This window comes from Hypanus sabinus, chromosome 17 (genome assembly GCF_030144855.1).
Source record: "Hypanus sabinus isolate sHypSab1 chromosome 17, sHypSab1.hap1, whole genome shotgun sequence".
NCBI lineage: Eukaryota > Metazoa > Chordata > Chondrichthyes > Myliobatiformes > Dasyatidae > Hypanus > Hypanus sabinus.
In genome coordinates, this window is record NC_082722.1 from 82,050,091 (window position 1) to 82,069,658 (window position 19,568).

A 19,568-nucleotide genomic window follows, 5' to 3' on the forward strand; every position below is an offset into this window, starting at 1 on the left:
CAAGAGGACACAGGTTTAAGGTGCTGGGGAGTAGGTACAGAGGAGATGTCAGGGGTAAGTTTTTTACTCAGAGAGTGGTGAGTGCATGGAATGGGTTGCCGGCAACGGTGGTGGAGGCAGATACGATAGGGTCTTTTAAGAGACTTTTGGATAGGTATATGGAGCTTAGAAAAATAGAGGGCTATGGGTAAGCCTAGTAATTTCTAAAGCAGGGACATGTTCAGCACAACTTTTTGGGCTGAAGGGCCTGTATTGTGATGTAGATTTTCTATGTTTTTCTATGTTTCTATGTTACCTTTCTTTGACCTTAAATGCACTGTATCTCCAGATAGATAGATAAGCAAGTTTCTATGTTCTTCCCGTGAGTGCTTTGGTTTCCTCTGGGTGCTCCAGTTTCCCTCCACCATCCAAAGATGTTCCAGTTAGTAGGTTAATTGGTCATTGTAAAGTGTCTTGTGTTTAGGCTCGGCTTAAGCAGGTAGCTCGGCTCATTGGGTCAAAGGGCCTGTTCCACACAGTAAAAATAAATCTACCATCTCCCCGGCGCTGGCCATACTTGCCCCCTGTGCCAGAGCAAATGCTGCCCACTAGATTACCTGGGTTGGGATCTAATGAGGTCACTATATTAGCCTTGGCTAAAGTGAGCCAGAGGAGCACCAGCACTGTGCAGTGTGGGTGATGGAGAGTCTACAGTGGGGAGAAAGGATCTCACTCCATCCCCACTATATCCTCCGGTGATTGCTCGGTGCTGCTCTCCAGTGATCGCTCGGTGCTGCTCTCCGGTGATCGCTCGGTGCTGCCCTCCGGTGATCGCTCGGTGCTGCCCTCCGGTGATCGCTCGGTGCTGCTCTCCGGTGATCGCTCGGTGCTGCTCTCCGGTGATCGCTCGGTGCTGCTCTCCGGTGATCGCTCGGTGCTGCTCTCCGGTGATCGCTCGGTGCTGCTCTCCGGTGATCGCTCGGTGCTGCTCTCTGGTGTTCGCTCAATGGAAGAACAAGTTGGACCAGGCCAACTTACCAGCAATCTTCAGTCATGCCACTCAGGGACCTGTTTTTATTTTTTTTGTGACTGTATGTTTTTCTGAAATTACAACCGTATGCTACTTGTGCAATGTGTTGTGTGCTGTTGGTAATGTTTTGTACCTTGGCCCAGCAGAAATGCTGTTTCAGTTGTTTATATTCATGTAAGGTTGAATGATAATTAACTTGGTCGAACTCGTTGAGTCCCATCTCCTTTCCTCAGTTAGATCACCTCCACCATCACTTAGATCCCTTGCCCTGAGATAGGTCACCCTTTACCGTCACGATAGTCCCGTCCTCTTCCCCCACCCCACCCTCCCGTGCTCCCACCTCAGGTAGGGTTTGCCTATCGCACATTGAGCCTCGCCCACCCACTTGCCAAGTTCCACCCTTGCTAGAGCTCCAGCCCTTCGGTCTGGCCCCACCCCACCCTTGTTCGAACACCCCCCCTTATGTAGCTCTGCCTCAGCCCTGTTCGAGTCCCACCCCAATACTTGTTTGAGCCCCACACCTTCAGTCTAGCCCTGTCCCAAAGGGCCGTGTGTAGTTGAACATGGTGTAGTCGGCAAGGTAGAAGTCCTGGGTGTGGCGACGCTGGTCAGCCGACAGCTGGGCGAGGTAGTGGCGGCTGAGGCGCAGGCTGGTGCGCTCCACCCCTCGCTGTCGGTCCTTGAAACGGGGGAAGGTGAGGTTGGCAGGGGCACCGACTAACCTCAGCAGCGTTTGCGCCTCTGCGCCCAGGCTCTCAAAATGGCCGATAAAGTCATAGCGAATGAGGCAGGGGCTGCAGAGGTGGCCGACACGCTCCCAGTGGATGTCGAGGCCGAGCGGCCGTCGCGGGTCCAGCAGGTAGCGCACAAACTCGGGGAAGGTGACGCCCGAGCCAGACAGCAGTGCCTGGCGGGTAGCATTGGGCCGGTAGCGGGCGATGATGGCACGGCCAAAGACTGGGTGGTAGTAGGCGTTGGGCTGCTCGAACTTGTCGCGGAAGGCCGAGACCAGGCGCTCGAGGGGCTCGCGCACAAACAGCGCCTTGGTGTAGGTGCGGAGCCGCCACGCCATGCCGGCCCGGTCGAAGCTGTCGAGGCGACGCAGTGAGTTGCCGTAGTGCGCGACCTGGTGTTCGATGTGAGCTGGCGAGCTGGCCAGCCCACTCAGCACCATCAGCACCCGCTTCCAGTTGGAACATCCTGCCTTGGGCACCTCACAGTACAGCAGCCGGTGCCGGTCCTCCACGTAGATCCTGGAGACGTGGTGCGGTGAGACCAGACCGGGGCCCAGGGCGCTGCCACCACCCCGGTACTTGAGGCAGGCTTCCTCCACCAGCTGCCGGCGGCCTTGCTGCACGTCCCCGAGCCAGCGGCGCCCCCGCGGCCCCAGGAAGTGAGAGGCCGACGGGCGCTCCCTTAGCGGGCGGTACCTGGCGGATCTCTGGTTAGGCGTCCGCTGGTAATGGCGATGGTGCCATTGTAACTCCGCCTGCCTCGTCCCGTCCAATGCCTTCCTCCTACGCCTGCGCCGCTGCCCGCGGAAGGATGGGTTCGGCAGCGGGTCCTTGTGGGCAGAGCTCCGTGCCAGACGGTCAGGAGTGACGATGGGCTGAACGGCAAGGCTCTCTGCATTGTAGCTCCAGTCACACTCACCCTGGGGATAAAAGAACCTATCAGATCAAAGATTACTCTCGGGGAGGGGCTTCTCTGGCCCAGTTGCTATTGGTGGCTATTTGACCATTGTGGGCTGACCTGGGGGCATCCTTTCAGCTTATAAACACAGTGCAGGCCCTTGGGCCAACGATGTTGTGCCAACTCTTTAACCTACTCCAAGATCAATCTAACCTTTTCCTCCCACTTAGCCCTCCATTTTTCTATCATCCACTTTCCTGTCTAAGAGTCTGTTAAGTGTCCTTAATGTATCTGACTCTACGAACACCCCCAGAAGCAAGTTCCATGCACCCGGCACACTTGCCTCTGAGATCAGGGTGTGTGAGTGGTGGGAGAAGCTGTTCGCTGAGAAACTGGACACTGGCTCAGTACTCCTGTCAGATGTGCGTAAACGTTGCTGTGAAACAGAGGAAGTAAAGAGACCACCTGAACTCGAGCTCCTGTCTGTGGCATTGGTTCCTTAAAGTTGTCGTCGCAGGGTGGGGAGCAGGGTGGGGAGCAGGGTGGGGAGCAGGGTGGGGAGCTGGGTGGGGAGCTGGGTGGGGAGCAGGGTGGGGAGCTGGGTGGGGAGCAGGGTGGGGAGCAGGGTGGGGAGCAGGGTGAGGAGCAGGGTGGGGAGCTGGGTGGGGAGCAGGGTGGGGAGCAGGGTGAGGAGCAGGGTGGGGAGCAGGGTGGGGAGCTGGGTGGGGAGCTGGGTGGGGAGCAGGGTGGGGAGCAGGGTGGGGAGCAGGGTGGGGAGCTGGGTGGGGAGCAGGGTGGGGAGCTGGGTGGGGAGCTGGGTGGGGAGCAGGGTGGGGAGCAGGGTGAGGAGCAGGGTGGGGAGCAGGGTGGGGAGCAGGGTGGGGAGCTGGGTGGGGAGCAGGGTGGGGAGCAGGGTGGGGAGCAGGGTGGGGAGCTGGGTGGGGAGCAGGGTGGGGAGCTGGGTGGGGAGCAGGGTGAGGAGCAGGGTGGGGAGCAGGGTGGGGAGCTGGGTGGGGAGCTGGGTGGGGAGCAGGGTGAGGAGCAGGGTGGGGAGCAGGGTGGGGAGCTGGGTGGGGAGCAGGGTGGGGAGCTGGGTGGGGAGCTGGGTGGGGAGCAGGGTGGGGAGCTGGGTGGGGAGCAGGGTGGGGAGCAGGGTGGGGAGCTGGGTGGGGAGCAGGGTGGGGAGCTGGGTGGGGTATTGGGGATAAGCTCCCATTACACGTCTCAAATAGCGTCTGACAACCATGTCCAAAACTGTGATCCCAAACCTCCACTGCCTTGCAGCTATACCCACGCATGGGAAAGGCTTCAGGAGTAAAGTCTGAGGAAAAGTCCAGAGCTGAGGTCCCTAGCGCAGTTTTACTTTGAGTTCAACACTGACTGGCAACTCCTACAATGCATCTGCTGCCAATCTCCGCCGTTCCCTAGGGTTCATCAGCTGCATGGAGAGAGGAGCCTAACGTCTGGGTAACAGCTTGCTCTCCATAATGCACTGCCTTGGTCTGCATGTCGCATTGATTGCTAAAACATAACATCTCCAGTCAAACCCTAACCAACGGTCAGGAAGTGAAAGCATTGGCCGTGCTATGCAATGTGTTTGCCTTACTCTTGTGTACAGAAATTGACATTAAACAATCTTGAATTCTTAGGGACATTCTGAGTTGGTGAAAATGTAACTTCTAAATCTCTTTAATGTCTAAGAATGTACTTATCTCTATCCTGAGAATTCTTGGTGACTGCTCCACTGTCCACTGAGGGAAAGAATCCTGAGAGTATATTGGTGAAGGAATTCTCCTCTTAGTCCTGAACAGCTGGCCTTGATTTTGAGAGAAAAAGAGTTAGCAGCACATGGCAGGTCAGGCTGCTGTTGAGTAAAAGAGAACTGTCCAACATCTCCCGGCAGAGACCCTTCCTTGGAGATAATCCAACCTGAGTTGTTTTTCTCTCCACGGATGCTTCCTGACCCGCTGAGTGTTCCCAGCGTCCTCTGTTTCAGATTTCTGCAGCACTTCTTATTTTTGAGATTCGATCCGGACTCCCAGAATACACAACCAAGGTACAGATCTTCACTGCCTCTGTTTTGTTCACTTCAGTGACACCTCCTATCATTCTTCTAAGTTCAAGCCCAGAATAAATCTGGTGAAATGCACACAAAGTGCTGGAAGCACTCAGCAGGGCAGACAGCTTCTCTGGAGAGGAATAAGCAGTTCACGTTTCGGGCCAAGGCCCTCATCAGGACTGAAAGGAAAAGGGAAGATGCCAGAAAAAGCAGAAAGGATGGAGAAAGAGAACAAGCTAGGTGAATCCAGGCGGATGGGGAAGGGAGAGATGAAGTAAGAAGCTAGGGGGCGTGATCGGTGGGAAAGGTAAAGGGCTGGAGAAGGAATCTGATAGGAGAGGACAGTGAACCATGGGAGAAAGGGAAGGAGGAGGGGCATCATGGGGAGGTGATAGGCAGGTGAGGAGAAGAGATATGAGACCAGAGTGGGGAGTTGCAGATGAGGGATGGACAAGAAGGATAAAAATTATCAGAAGTTGGCAAAATCAATTTTTGTGCCATCAGATTGGAGGCCACCCAGATAGATTACGAGGTATTGCTCCTCCAACCTGAGAGTGGCCTCATCGTCACTGACTGGTGATCCTTCGCTGTTGCTACTATAAGTATGGCACTGTAGAGGGAGATCACAGTATTCCAGATGTGTCGTCTCCTCTTGTGCTGTAATCCAGGATAGCGTCTGTCTGGAAGACTGCAGTGTCCAGATCAATGGTTGTGTCGAGGGCTGGGCATTAGCATGGGCCTTTGACTTCTGTCTTCAAAGCAGGCAAGGCCATGGACTCACAGGTATTATCTCAGAAGCACAAGAATTATTTCCTCCGCAGTCAAGGAGTGATTTGAAGATGAGGGTGTCAGAGGCAAGTTTTTACATAGCAAACGTGGGGAACACTGGGGAGGTAGTAGAGGCAGAAACATTGAAGAAACTCTTAGATAGACAGATGGATGCTAGAAAAATGAAGAGGTTTTTTGGAGAGAGGGTTAGATTGATCTTAGAGTTGCACAACAACTTGGGGCGAATTCCACTTTTAATGTAACCAATAACTTGGTTGCCATAGCTGTCTGTGGCATTGAATTCCACAGATTCACCACCTTTTGGTTATAGAATTCCTCCTCATCTTCACTCTAAATGGATGGCCCTCTTTTCTGAGCTGTACCCTCTGGTCCTAGACTCCCCCACTATAGGAAACATCCTCTCCACATCCACTCTATCTGTGTCCTCTGGTCCTAGACTCCCCTCCCATAGGAAACATCCTCTCCACATCCACTCTATCTGTGCCCTCTGGTCCTAGACTCCCCCACTATAGGAAACATCCTCTCCACATCCACTCTGTCTGTGCCCTCTGGTCCTAGACTCCCCTCCCACAGGAAACATCCTCTCCACATCCACTCTATCTGTGCCCTCTGGTCCTAGACTCCCCCACTACAGGAAACATCCTCTCCACATCCACTCTATCTGTGCCCTCTGGTCCTAGACTCCCCCACTATAGGAACCCTCCTCTCCACATCCACTCTATCTGTGCCCTCTGGTCCTAGACTCCCCCACCACAGGAAACATCCTCTCCACATCCACTCTATCTGTGTCCTCTGGTTGTAGACTCCCCCACTACAGGAATCCTCCTCTCCACATCCACTCTATCTGTGCCCTCTGGTCCTAGACTCCCCTCCCATAGGAAACATCCTCTCCACATCCACTCTATCTGTGCCCTCTGGTCCTAGACTCCCCCACTATAGGAAACATCCTCTCCACATCCACTCTATCTGTGCCCTCTGGTCCTAGACTCCCCTCCCATAGGAAACATCCTCTCCACATCCACTCTGTCTGTGCCCTCTGGTCCTAGACTCCCCCATGATAGGAAACATCCTCTCCACATCCACTCTATCTGTGCCCTCTGGCCCTAGACTCCTCTCCCATAGGAAACATCCTCTCCACATCCACTCTATCTGTGCCCTCTGGTCCTAGACTCCCCTCCCATAGGAAACATCCTCTCCACATCCACTCTATCTGTGTCCTCTGGTCCTAGACTCCCCCACTCTGGGAAACATCCTCTCCACATCCACTCTATCTGTGTCCTCTGGTCCTAGACTCCCCCACTATAGGAATCATCCTCTCCACATCCACTCTGTCTGTGCCCTCTGGTCCTAGACTCCTCTCCCATAGGAAACATCCTCTCCACATCCACTCTATCTGAGCCCTCTGGTCCTAGACTCCCCTCCCATAGGAAACATCCTCTCCACATCCACTCTATCTGTGCCCTCTGGTCCCAGACTCCCCCAGTATAGGAAACATCCTCTCCACATCCACTCTATCTGTGCCCTCTGGTCCTAGACTCCCCCACCACAGGAAACATCCTCTCCACATCCACTCTATCTGTGCCCTCTGGTCCTAGACTCCCCTCCCATAGGAAACATCCTCTCCACATCCACTCAATCAGTGCCCTCTGGTCCTAGACTCCCCTCCCATAGGAAACATCCTCTCCACATCCACTCTATCTGTGCCCTCTGGTCCTAGACTCCCCCACCACAGGAAACATCCTCTCCACATCCACTCTATCTGTGCCCTCTGGTCCTAGACTCCCCTCCCATAGGAAACATCCTCTCCACATCCACTCTGTCTGTGCCCTCTGGTCCTAGACTCCCCCACCACAGGAAACATCCTCTCCACATCCACTCTATCTGTGCCCTCTGGCCCTAGACTCCTCTCCCATAGGAAACATCCTCTCCACATCCACTCTATCTGTGCCCTCTGGTCCTAGACTCCCCTCCCATAGGAAACATCCTCTCCACATCCACTCTATCTGTGCCCTCTGGTCCTAGACTCCCCTCCCATAGGAAACATCCTCTCCACATCCACTCTATCTGTGCCCTCTGGTCCTAGACTCCCCTCCCATAGGAAACATCCTCTCCACATCCACTCTATCTGTGCCCTCTGGTCCTAGACTCCCCCACCACAGGAAACATCCTCTCCACATCCACTCTATCGGTGCCCTCTGGTCCTAGACTCCCCTCCAATAGGAAACATCCTCTCCACATCCACTCTATCTGTGCCCTCTGGTCCTAGACTCCCCAACTACAGGAAACATCCTCTCCACATCCACTCTATCTGTGCCCTCTGGTCCTAGACTCCCCCACTATAGGAATCCTCCTCTCCACATCCACTCTATCTGTGCCCTCTGGTCCTAGACTCCCCCACCACAGGAAACATCCTCTCCACATCCACTCTATCTGTGTCCTCTGGTTGTAGACTCCCCCACTACAGGAATCCTCCTCTCCACATCCACTCTATCTGTGCCCTCTGGTCCTAGACTCCCCTCCCATAGGAAACATCCTCTCCACATCGACTCTATCTGTGCCCTCTGGTCCTAGACTCCCCCACTATAGGAAACATCCTCTCCACATCCACTCTATCTGTGCCCTCTGGTCCTAGACTCCCCTCCCATAGGAAACATCCTCTCCACATCCACTCTGTCTGTGCCCTCTGGTCCTAGACTCCCCCATGATAGGAAACATCCTCTCCACATCCACTCTATCTGTGCCCTCTGGCCCTAGACTCCTCTCCCATAGGAAACATCCTCTCCACATCCACTCTATCTGTGTCCTCTGGTCCTAGACTCCCCCACCACAGGAAACATCCTCTCCACATCCACTCTATCTGTGCCCTCTGGTCCTAGACTCCCCTCCCATAGGAAACATCCTCTCCACATCCACTCTATCTGTGCCCTCTGGTCCTAGACTCCCCTCCCATAGGAAACATCCTCTCCACATCCACTCTATCTGTGCCCTCTGGTCCTAGACTCCCCTCCCATAGGAAACATCCTCTCCACATCCACTCTATCTGTGCCCTCTGGTCCTAGACTCCCCTCCCATAGGAAACATCCTCTCCACATCCACTCTATCTGTGCCCTCTGGTCCTAGACTCCCCTCCCATAGGAAACATCCTCTCCACATCCACTCTATCTGTGCCCTCTGGTCCTAGACTCCCCCACTATAGGAAACATCCTCTCCACATCCACTCTGTCTGTGCCCTCTGGTCCTAGACTCCCCTCCCACAGGAAACATCCTCTCCACATCCACTCTATCTGTGCCCTCTGGTCCTAGACTCCCCCACTACAGGAAACATCCTCTCCACATCCACTCTATCTGTGCCCTCTGGTCCTAGACTCCCCCACTATAGGAATCCTCCTCTCCACATCCACTCTATCTGTGCCCTCTGGTCCTAGACTCCCCCACCACAGGAAACATCCTCTCCACATCCACTCTATCTGTGTCCTCTGGTTGTAGACTCCCCCACTACAGGAATCCTCCTCTCCACATCCACTCTATCTGTGCCCTCTGGTCCTAGACTCCCCTCCCATAGGAAACATCCTCTCCACATCCACTCTATCTGTGCCCTCTGGTCCTAGACTCCCCCACTATAGGAAACATCCTCTCCACATCCACTCTATCTGTGCCCTCTGGTCCTAGACTCCCCTCCCATAGGAAACATCCTCTCCACATCCACTCTATCTGTGCCCTCTGGTCCTAGACTCCCCCACTATAGGAAACATCCTCTCCACATCCACTCTATCTGTGCCCTCTGGTCCTAGACTCCCCTCCCATAGGAAACATCCTCTCCACATCCACTCTGTCTGTGCCCTCTGGTCCTAGACTCCCCCATGATAGGAAACATCCTCTCCACATCCACTCTATCTGTGCCCTCTGGCCCTAGACTCCTCTCCCATAGGAAACATCCTCTCCACATCCACTCTATCTGTGCCCTCTGGTCCTAGACTCCCCTCCCATAGGAAACATCCTCTCCACATCCACTCTATCTGTGCCCTCTGGTCCTAGACTCCCCTCCCATAGGAAACATCCTCTCCACATCCACTCTGTCTGTGCCCTCTGGTCCTAGACTCCCCCATGATAGGAAACATCCTCTCCACATCCACTCTATCTGTGCCCTCTGGCCCTAGACTCCTCTCCCATAGGAAACATCCTCTCCACATCCACTCTATCTGTGCCCTCTGGTCCTAGACTCCCCTCCCATAGGAAACATCCTCTCCACATCCACTCTATCTGTGTCCTCTGGTCCTAGACTCCCCCACTCTGGGAAACATCCTCTCCACATCCACTCTATCTGTGTCCTCTGGTCCTAGACTCCCCCACTATAGGAATCATCCTCTCCACATCCACTCTGTCTGTGCCCTCTGGTCCTAGACTCCTCTCCCATAGGAAACATCCTCTCCACATCCACTCTATCTGTGCCCTCTGGTCCTAGACTCCCCTCCCATAGGAAACATCCTCTCCACATCCACTCTATCTGTGCCCTCTGGTCCCAGACTCCCCCAGTATAGGAAACATCCTCTCCACATCCACTCTATCTGTGCCCTCTGGTCCTAGACTCCCCCACCACAGGAAACATCCTCTCCACATCCACTCTATCTGTGCCCTCTGGTCCTAGACTCCCCTCCCATAGGAAACATCCTCTCCACATCCACTCAATCAGTGCCCTCTGGTCCTAGACTCCCCTCCCACAGGAAACATCCTCTCCACATCCACTCTATCTGTGCCCTCTGGTCCTAGACTCCCCCACTACAGGAAACATCCTCTCCACATCCACTCTATCTGTGCCCTCTGGTCCTAGACTCCCCCACTATAGGAAACATCCTCTCCACATCCACTCTATCTGTGCCCTCTGGTCCTAGACTCCCCTCCCATAGGAAACATCCTCTCCACATCCACTCTGTCTGTGCCCTCTGGTCCTAGACTCCCCCATGATAGGAAACATCCTCTCCACATCCACTCTATCTGTGCCCTCTGGCCCTAGACTCCTCTCCCATAGGAAACATCCTCTCCACATCCACTCTATCTGTGCCCTCTGGTCCTAGACTCCCCTCCCATAGGAAACATCCTCTCCACATCCACTCTATCTGTGCCCTCTGGTCCTAGACTCCCCTCCCATAGGAAACATCCTCTCCACATCCACTCTGTCTGTGCCCTCTGGTCCTAGACTCCCCCATGATAGGAAACATCCTCTCCACATCCACTCTATCTGTGCCCTCTGGCCCTAGACTCCTCTCCCATAGGAAACATCCTCTCCACATCCACTCTATCTGTGCCCTCTGGTCCTAGACTCCCCTCCCATAGGAAACATCCTCTCCACATCCACTCTATCTGTGTCCTCTGGTCCTAGACTCCCCCACTCTGGGAAACATCCTCTCCACATCCACTCTATCTGTGTCCTCTGGTCCTAGACTCCCCCACTATAGGAATCATCCTCTCCACATCCACTCTGTCTGTGCCCTCTGGTCCTAGACTCCTCTCCCATAGGAAACATCCTCTCCACATCCACTCTATCTGTGCCCTCTGGTCCTAGACTCCCCTCCCATAGGAAACATCCTCTCCACATCCACTCTATCTGTGCCCTCTGGTCCCAGACTCCCCCAGTATAGGAAACATCCTCTCCACATCCACTCTATCTGTGCCCTCTGGTCCTAGACTCCCCCACCACAGGAAACATCCTCTCCACATCCACTCTATCTGTGCCCTCTGGTCCTAGACTCCCCTCCCATAGGAAACATCCTCTCCACATCCACTCAATCAGTGCCCTCTGGTCCTAGACTCCCCTCCCATAGGAAACATCCTCTCCACATCCACTCTATCTGTGCCCTCTGGTCCTAGACTCCCCCACCACAGGAAACATCCTCTCCACATCCACTCTATCTGTGCCCTCTGGTCCTAGACTCCCCTCCCATAGGAAACATCCTCTCCACATCCACTCTGTCTGTGCCCTCTGGTCCTAGACTCCCCCACCACAGGAAACATCCTCTCCACATCCACTCTATCTGTGCCCTCTGGCCCTAGACTCCTCTCCCATAGGAAACATCCTCTCCACATCCACTCTATCTGTGCCCTCTGGTCCTAGACTCCCCTCCCATAGGAAACATCCTCTCCACATCCACTCTATCTGTGCCCTCTGGTCCTAGACTCCCCTCCCATAGGAAACATCCTCTCCACATCCACTCTATCTGTGCCCTCTGGTCCTAGACTCCCCTCCCATAGGAAACATCCTCTCCACATCCACTCTATCTGTGCCCTCTGGTCCTAGACTCCCCCACCACAGGAAACATCCTCTCCACATCCACTCTATCGGTGCCCTCTGGTCCTAGACTCCCCTCCAATAGGAAACATCCTCTCCACATCCACTCTATCTGTGCCCTCTGGTCCTAGACTCCCCTCCCACAGGAAACATCCTCTCCACATCCACTCTATCTGTGCCCTCTGGTCCTAGACTCCCCAACTACAGGAAACATCCTCTCCACATCCACTCTATCTGTGCCCTCTGGTCCTAGACTCCCCCACTATAGGAATCCTCCTCTCCACATCCACTCTATCTGTGCCCTCTGGTCCTAGACTCCCCCACCACAGGAAACATCCTCTCCACATCCACTCTATCTGTGTCCTCTGGTTGTAGACTCCCCCACTACAGGAATCCTCCTCTCCACATCCACTCTATCTGTGCCCTCTGGTCCTAGACTCCCCTCCCATAGGAAACATCCTCTCCACATCGACTCTATCTGTGCCCTCTGGTCCTAGACTCCCCCACTATAGGAAACATCCTCTCCACATCCACTCTATCTGTGCCCTCTGGTCCTAGACTCCCCTCCCATAGGAAACATCCTCTCCACATCCACTCTGTCTGTGCCCTCTGGTCCTAGACTCCCCCATGATAGGAAACATCCTCTCCACATCCACTCTATCTGTGCCCTCTGGCCCTAGACTCCTCTCCCATAGGAAACATCCTCTCCACATCCACTCTATCTGTGTCCTCTGGTCCTAGACTCCCCCACCACAGGAAACATCCTCTCCACATCCACTCTATCTGTGCCCTCTGGTCCTAGACTCCCCTCCCATAGGAAACATCCTCTCCACATCCACTCTATCTGTGCCCTCTGGTCCTAGACTCCCCTCCCATAGGAAACATCCTCTCCACATCCACTCTATCTGTGCCCTCTGGTCCTAGACTCCCCTCCCATAGGAAACATCCTCTCCACATCCACTCTATCTGTGCCCTCTGGTCCTAGACTCCCCTCCCATAGGAAACATCCTCTCCACATCCACTCTATCTGTGCCCTCTGGTCCTAGACTCCCCTCCCACAGGAAACATCCTCTCCACATCCACTCTATCTGTGCCCTCTGGTCCTAGACTCCCCCACTACAGGAAACATCCTCTCCACATCCACTCTATCTGTGCCCTCTGGTCCTAGACTCCCCCACTATAGGAATCCTCCTCTCCACATCCACTCTATCTGTGCCCTCTGGTCCTAGACTCCCCCACCACAGGAAACATCCTCTCCACATCCACTCTATCTGTGTCCTCTGGTTGTAGACTCCCCCACTACAGGAATCCTCCTCTCCACATCCACTCTATCTGTGCCCTCTGGTCCTAGACTCCCCTCCCATAGGAAACATCCTCTCCACATCCACTCTATCTGTGCCCTCTGGTCCTAGACTCCCCCACTATAGGAAACATCCTCTCCACATCCACTCTATCTGTGCCCTCTGGTCCTAGACTCCCCTCCCATAGGAAACATCCTCTCCACATCCACTCTGTCTGTGCCCTCTGGTCCTAGACTCCCCCATGATAGGAAACATCCTCTCCACATCCACTCTATCTGTGCCCTCTGGCCCTAGACTCCTCTCCCATAGGAAACATCCTCTCCACATCCACTCTATCTGTGCCCTCTGGTCCTAGACTCCCCTCCCATAGGAAACATCCTCTCCACATCCACTCTATCTGTGTCCTCTGGTCCTAGACTCCCCCACTCTGGGAAACATCCTCTCCACATCCACTCTATCTGTGTCCTCTGGTCCTAGACTCCCCCACTATAGGAATCATCCTCTCCACATCCACTCTGTCTGTGCCCTCTGGTCCTAGACTCCTCTCCCATAGGAAACATCCTCTCCACATCCACTCTATCTGTGCCCTCTGGTCCTAGACTCCCCTCCCATAGGAAACATCCTCTCCACATCCACTCTATCTGTGCCCTCTGGTCCCAGACTCCCCCAGTATAGGAAACATCCTCTCCACATCCACTCTATCTGTGCCCTCTGGTCCTAGACTCCCCCACCACAGGAAACATCCTCTCCACATCCACTCTATCTGTGCCCTCTGGTCCTAGACTCCCCTCCCATAGGAAACATCCTCTCCACATCCACTCAATCAGTGCCCTCTGGTCCTAGACTCCCCTCCCATAGGAAACATCCTCTCCACATCCACTCTATCTGTGCCCTCTGGTCCTAGACTCCCCCACCACAGGAAACATCCTCTCCACATCCACTCTATCTGTGCCCTCTGGTCCTAGACTCCCCTCCCATAGGAAACATCCTCTCCACATCCACTCTGTCTGTGCCCTCTGGTCCTAGACTCCCCCACCACAGGAAACATCCTCTCCACATCCACTCTATCTGTGCCCTCTGGCCCTAGACTCCTCTCCCATAGGAAACATCCTCTCCACATCCACTCTATCTGTGCCCTCTGGTCCTAGACTCCCCTCCCATAGGAAACATCCTCTCCACATCCACTCTATCTGTGCCCTCTGGTCCTAGACTCCCCTCCCATAGGAAACATCCTCTCCACATCCACTCTATCTGTGCCCTCTGGTCCTAGACTCCCCTCCCATAGGAAACATCCTCTCCACATCCACTCTATCTGTGCCCTCTGGTCCTAGACTCCCCCACCACAGGAAACATCCTCTCCACATCCACTCTATCGGTGCCCTCTGGTCCTAGACTCCCCTCCAATAGGAAACATCCTCTCCACATCCACTCTATCTGTGCCCTCTGGTCCTAGACTCCCCTCCCACAGGAAACATCCTCTCCACATCCACTCTATCTGTGCCCTCTGGTCCTAGACTCCCCAACTACAGGAAACATCCTCTCCACATCCACTCTATCTGTGCCCTCTGGTCCTAGACTCCCCCACTATAGGAATCCTCCTCTCCACATCCACTCTATCTGTGCCCTCTGGTCCTAGACTCCCCCACCACAGGAAACATCCTCTCCACATCCACTCTATCTGTGTCCTCTGGTTGTAGACTCCCCCACTACAGGAATCCTCCTCTCCACATCCACTCTATCTGTGCCCTCTGGTCCTAGACTCCCCTCCCATAGGAAACATCCTCTCCACATCGACTCTATCTGTGCCCTCTGGTCCTAGACTCCCCCACTATAGGAAACATCCTCTCCACATCCACTCTATCTGTGCCCTCTGGTCCTAGACTCCCCTCCCATAGGAAACATCCTCTCCACATCCACTCTGTCTGTGCCCTCTGGTCCTAGACTCCCCCATGATAGGAAACATCCTCTCCACATCCACTCTATCTGTGCCCTCTGGCCCTAGACTCCTCTCCCATAGGAAACATCCTCTCCACATCCACTCTATCTGTGTCCTCTGGTCCTAGACTCCCCCACCACAGGAAACATCCTCTCCACATCCACTCTATCTGTGCCCTCTGGTCCTAGACTCCCCTCCCATAGGAAACATCCTCTCCACATCCACTCTATCTGTGCCCTCTGGTCCTAGACTCCCCTCCCATAGGAAACATCCTCTCCACATCCACTCTATCTGTGCCCTCTGGTCCTAGACTCCCCTCCCATAGGAAACATCCTCTCCACATCCACTCTATCTGTGCCCTCTGGTCCTAGACTCCCCTCCCATAGGAAACATCCTCTCCACATCCACTCTATCTGTGCCCTCTGGTCCTAGACTCCCCTCCCACAGGAAACATCCTCTCCACATCCACTCTATCTGTGCCCTCTGGTCCTAGACTCCCCCACTACAGGAAACATCCTCTCCACATCCACTCTATCTGTGCCCTCTGGTCCTAGACTCCCCCACTATAGGAATCCTCCTCTCCACATCCACTCTATCTGTGCCCTCTGGTCCTAGACTCCCCCACCACAGGAAACATCCTCTCCACATCCACTCTATCTGTGTCCTCTGGTTGTAGACTCCCCCACTACAGGAATCCTCCTCTCCACATCCACTCTATCTGTGCCCTCTGGTCCTAGACTCCCCTCCCATAGGAAACATCCTCTCCACATCCACTCTATCTGTGCCCTCTGGTCCTAGACTCCCCCACTATAGGAAACATCCTCTCCACATCCACTCTATCTGTGCCCTCTGGTCCTAGACTCCCCTCCCATAGGAAACATCCTCTCCACATCCACTCTGTCTGTGCCCTCTGGTCCTAGACTCCCCCATGATAGGAAACATCCTCTCCACATCCACTCTATCTGTGCCCTCTGGCCCTAGACTCCTCTCCCATAGGAAACATCCTCTCCACATCCACTCTATCTGTGCCCTCTGGTCCTAGACTCCCCTCCCATAGGAAACATCCTCTCCACATCCACTCTATCTGTGTCCTCTGGTCCTAGACTCCCCCACTCTGGGAAACATCCTCTCCACATCCACTCTATCTGTGTCCTCTGGTCCTAGACTCCCCCACTATAGGAATCATCCTCTCCACATCCACTCTGTCTGTGCCCTCTGGTCCTAGACTCCTCTCCCATAGGAAACATCCTCTCCACATCCACTCTATCTGTGCCCTCTGGTCCTAGACTCCCCTCCCATAGGAAACATCCTCTCCACATCCACTCTATCTGTGCCCTCTGGTCCCAGACTCCCCCAGTATAGGAAACATCCTCTCCACATCCACTCTATCTGTGCCCTCTGGTCCTAGACTCCCCCACCACAGGAAACATCCTCTCCACATCCACTCTATCTGTGCCCTCTGGTCCTAGACTCCCCTCCCATAGGAAACATCCTCTCCACATCCACTCAATCAGTGCCCTCTGGTCCTAGACTCCCCTCCCATAGGAAACATCCTCTCCACATCCACTCTATCTGTGCCCTCTGGTCCTAGACTCCCCCACCACAGGAAACATCCTCTCCACATCCACTCTATCTGTGCCCTCTGGTCCTAGACTCCCCTCCCATAGGAAACATCCTCTCCACATCCACTCTGTCTGTGCCCTCTGGTCCTAGACTCCCCCACCACAGGAAACATCCTCTCCACATCCACTCTATCTGTGCCCTCTGGCCCTAGACTCCTCTCCCATAGGAAACATCCTCTCCACATCCACTCTATCTATGCCCTCTGGTCCTAGACTCCCCTCCCATAGGAAACATCCTCTCCACATCCACTCTATCTGTGCCCTCTGGTCCTAGACTCCCCTCCCATAGGAAACATCCTCTCCACATCCACTCTATCTGTGCCCTCTGGTCCTAGACTCCCCTCCCATAGGAAACATCCTCTCCACATCCACTCTATCTGTGCCCTCTGGTCCTAGACTCCCCCACCACAGGAAACATCCTCTCCACATCCACTCTATCGGTGCCCTCTGGTCCTAGACTCCCCTCCAATAGGAAACATCCTCTCCACATCCACTCTATCTGTGCCCTCTGGTCCTAGACTCCCCTCCCACAGGAAACATCCTCTCCACATCCACTCTATCTGTGCCCTCTGGTCCTAGACTCCCCAACTACAGGAAACATCCTCTCCACATCCACTCTATCTGTGCCCTCTGGTCCTAGACTCCCCCACTATAGGAATCCTCCTCTCCACATCCACTCTATCTGTGCCCTCTGGTCCTAGACTCCCCCACCACAGGAAACATCCTCTCCACATCCACTCTATCTGTGTCCTCTGGTTGTAGACTCCCCCACTACAGGAATCCTCCTCTCCACATCCACTCTATCTGTGCCCTCTGGTCCTAGACTCCCCTCCCATAGGAAACATCCTCTCCACATCGACTCTATCTGTGCCCTCTGGTCCTAGACTCCCCCACTATAGGAAACATCCTCTCCACATCCACTCTATCTGTGCCCTCTGGTCCTAGACTCCCCTCCCATAGGAAACATCCTCTCCACATCCACTCTGCCCTCTGGTCCTAGACTCCCCCATGATAGGAAACATCCTCTCCACATCCACTCTATCTGTGCCCTCTGGCCCTAGACTCCTCTCCCATAGGAAACATCCTCTCCACATCCACTCTATCTGTGTCCTCTGGTCCTAGACTCCCCCACCACAGGAAACATCCTCTCCACATCCACTCTATCTGTGCCCTCTGGTCCTAGACTCCCCTCCCATAGGAAACATCCTCTCCACATCCACTCTATCTGTGCCCTCTGGTCCTAGACTCCCCTCCCATAGGAAACATCCTCTCCACATCCACTCTATCTGTGCCCTCTGGTCCTAGACTCCCCTCCCATAGGAAACATCCTCTCCACATCCACTCTATCTGTGCCCTCTGGTCCTAGACTCCCCCACCACAGGAAACATCCTCTCCACATCCACTCTATCGGTGCCCTCTGGTCCTAGACTCCCCTCCAATAGGAAACATCCTCTCCACATCCACTCTATCTGTGCCCTCTGGTCCTAGACTCCCCCACTATAGGAATCCTCCTCTCCACATCCACTCTATCTGTGCCCTCTGGTCCTAGACTCCCCCACCACATGAAACATCCTCTCCACATCCACTCTATCTGTGTCCTCTGGTTGTAGACTCCCCCACTACAGGAATCCTCCTCTCCACATCCACTCTATCTGTGCCCTCTGGTCCTAGACTCCCCTCCCATAGGAAACATCCTCTCCACATCCACTCTATCTGTGCCCTCTGGTCCTAGACTCCCCCACTATAGGAAACATCCTCTCCACATCCACTCTATCTGTGCCCTCTAGTCCTAGACTCCCCTCCCATAGGAAACATCCTCTCCACATCCACTCTGTCTGTGCCCTCTGGTCCTAGACTCCCCCATGATAGGAAACATCCTCTCCACATCCACTCTATCTGTGCCCTCTGGCCCTAGACTCCTCTCCCATAGGAAACATCCTCTCCACATCCACTCTATCTGTGTCCTCTGGTCCTAGACTCCCCCACCACAGGAAACATCCTCTCCACATCCACTCTATCTGTGCCCTCTGGTCCTAGACTCCCCTCCCATAGGAAACATCCTCTCCACATCCACTCTATCTGTGCCCTCTGGTCCTAGACTCCCCTCCCATAGGAAACATCCTCTCCACATCCACTCTATCTGTGTCCTCTGGTCCTAGACTCCCCATTATAGGAAACATCCTCCCCACATCCACTCTATCTGTGCCCTCTGGTCCTAGACTCCCCTCCCATAGGAAACATCCTCTCCACATCCACTCTATCTGTGCCCTCTGGTCCTAGACTCCCCTCCCATAGGAAACATCCTCTCCACATCCACTCTATCTGTGCCCTCTGGTCCTAGATTCCCCCACCATGGGAAACATCCTCTCCACATCCACTCTATCTGTGCCCTCTGGTCCTAGACTCCCCTCCCATAGGAAACATCCTCTCCACATCCACTCTATCTGTGTCATCTGGTCCTAGGCTCCCCTCCCATAGGAAACATCCTCTCCATATCCACTCTATCTGTGCCCTCTGGTCCTAGATTCCCCCACCACAGGAAACATCCTCTCCGCATCCACTCTATCTGTGCCCTCTGGTCCTAGACTCTCCTCCCATAGGAAACATCCTCTCCACATCCACTCTATCTGTGTCCTCTAGTCCTAGACTCCCCCACCACAGGAAACATCCACTCCACATCCACTCTATCTGTGTCCTCTGGACCTAGACTCCCCTCCCATAGGAAACATCCTCTCCACATCCACTCTATCTGTGTCCTCTGGTCCTAGACTCCCCCACTACAGGAAACATCCTCTCCACATCCACTCTATCTGTGTCCTCTGGTCCTGGACTCCCCCACTACAGGAAACATCCTCTCCACATCCACTCTATCTGTGCCCTCTGGTCCTAGACTCCTCTCCCATAGGAAACATCCTCTCCACATCCACTCTGTTCTAG

General features: G+C 54.3%; 1 protein-coding gene across 1 annotated transcript in view; it reads right to left on the reverse strand.

Moving 5' to 3' along the window:
* Nucleotides 1-1,532: 1,532 nt before the first annotated feature.
* The window catches only part of LOC132406641 (carbohydrate sulfotransferase 8-like), a 126,856-nt gene continuing 108,820 nt past the window's right edge, over nt 1,533-19,568 (reverse strand). Inside the window, exon 3 of the mRNA XM_059992443.1 lies at nt 1,533-2,663. Within this exon, the coding sequence (XP_059848426.1) occupies nt 1,533-2,663 (1,131 nt within the window). The remainder of the gene's footprint in view (nt 2,664-19,568) is intronic.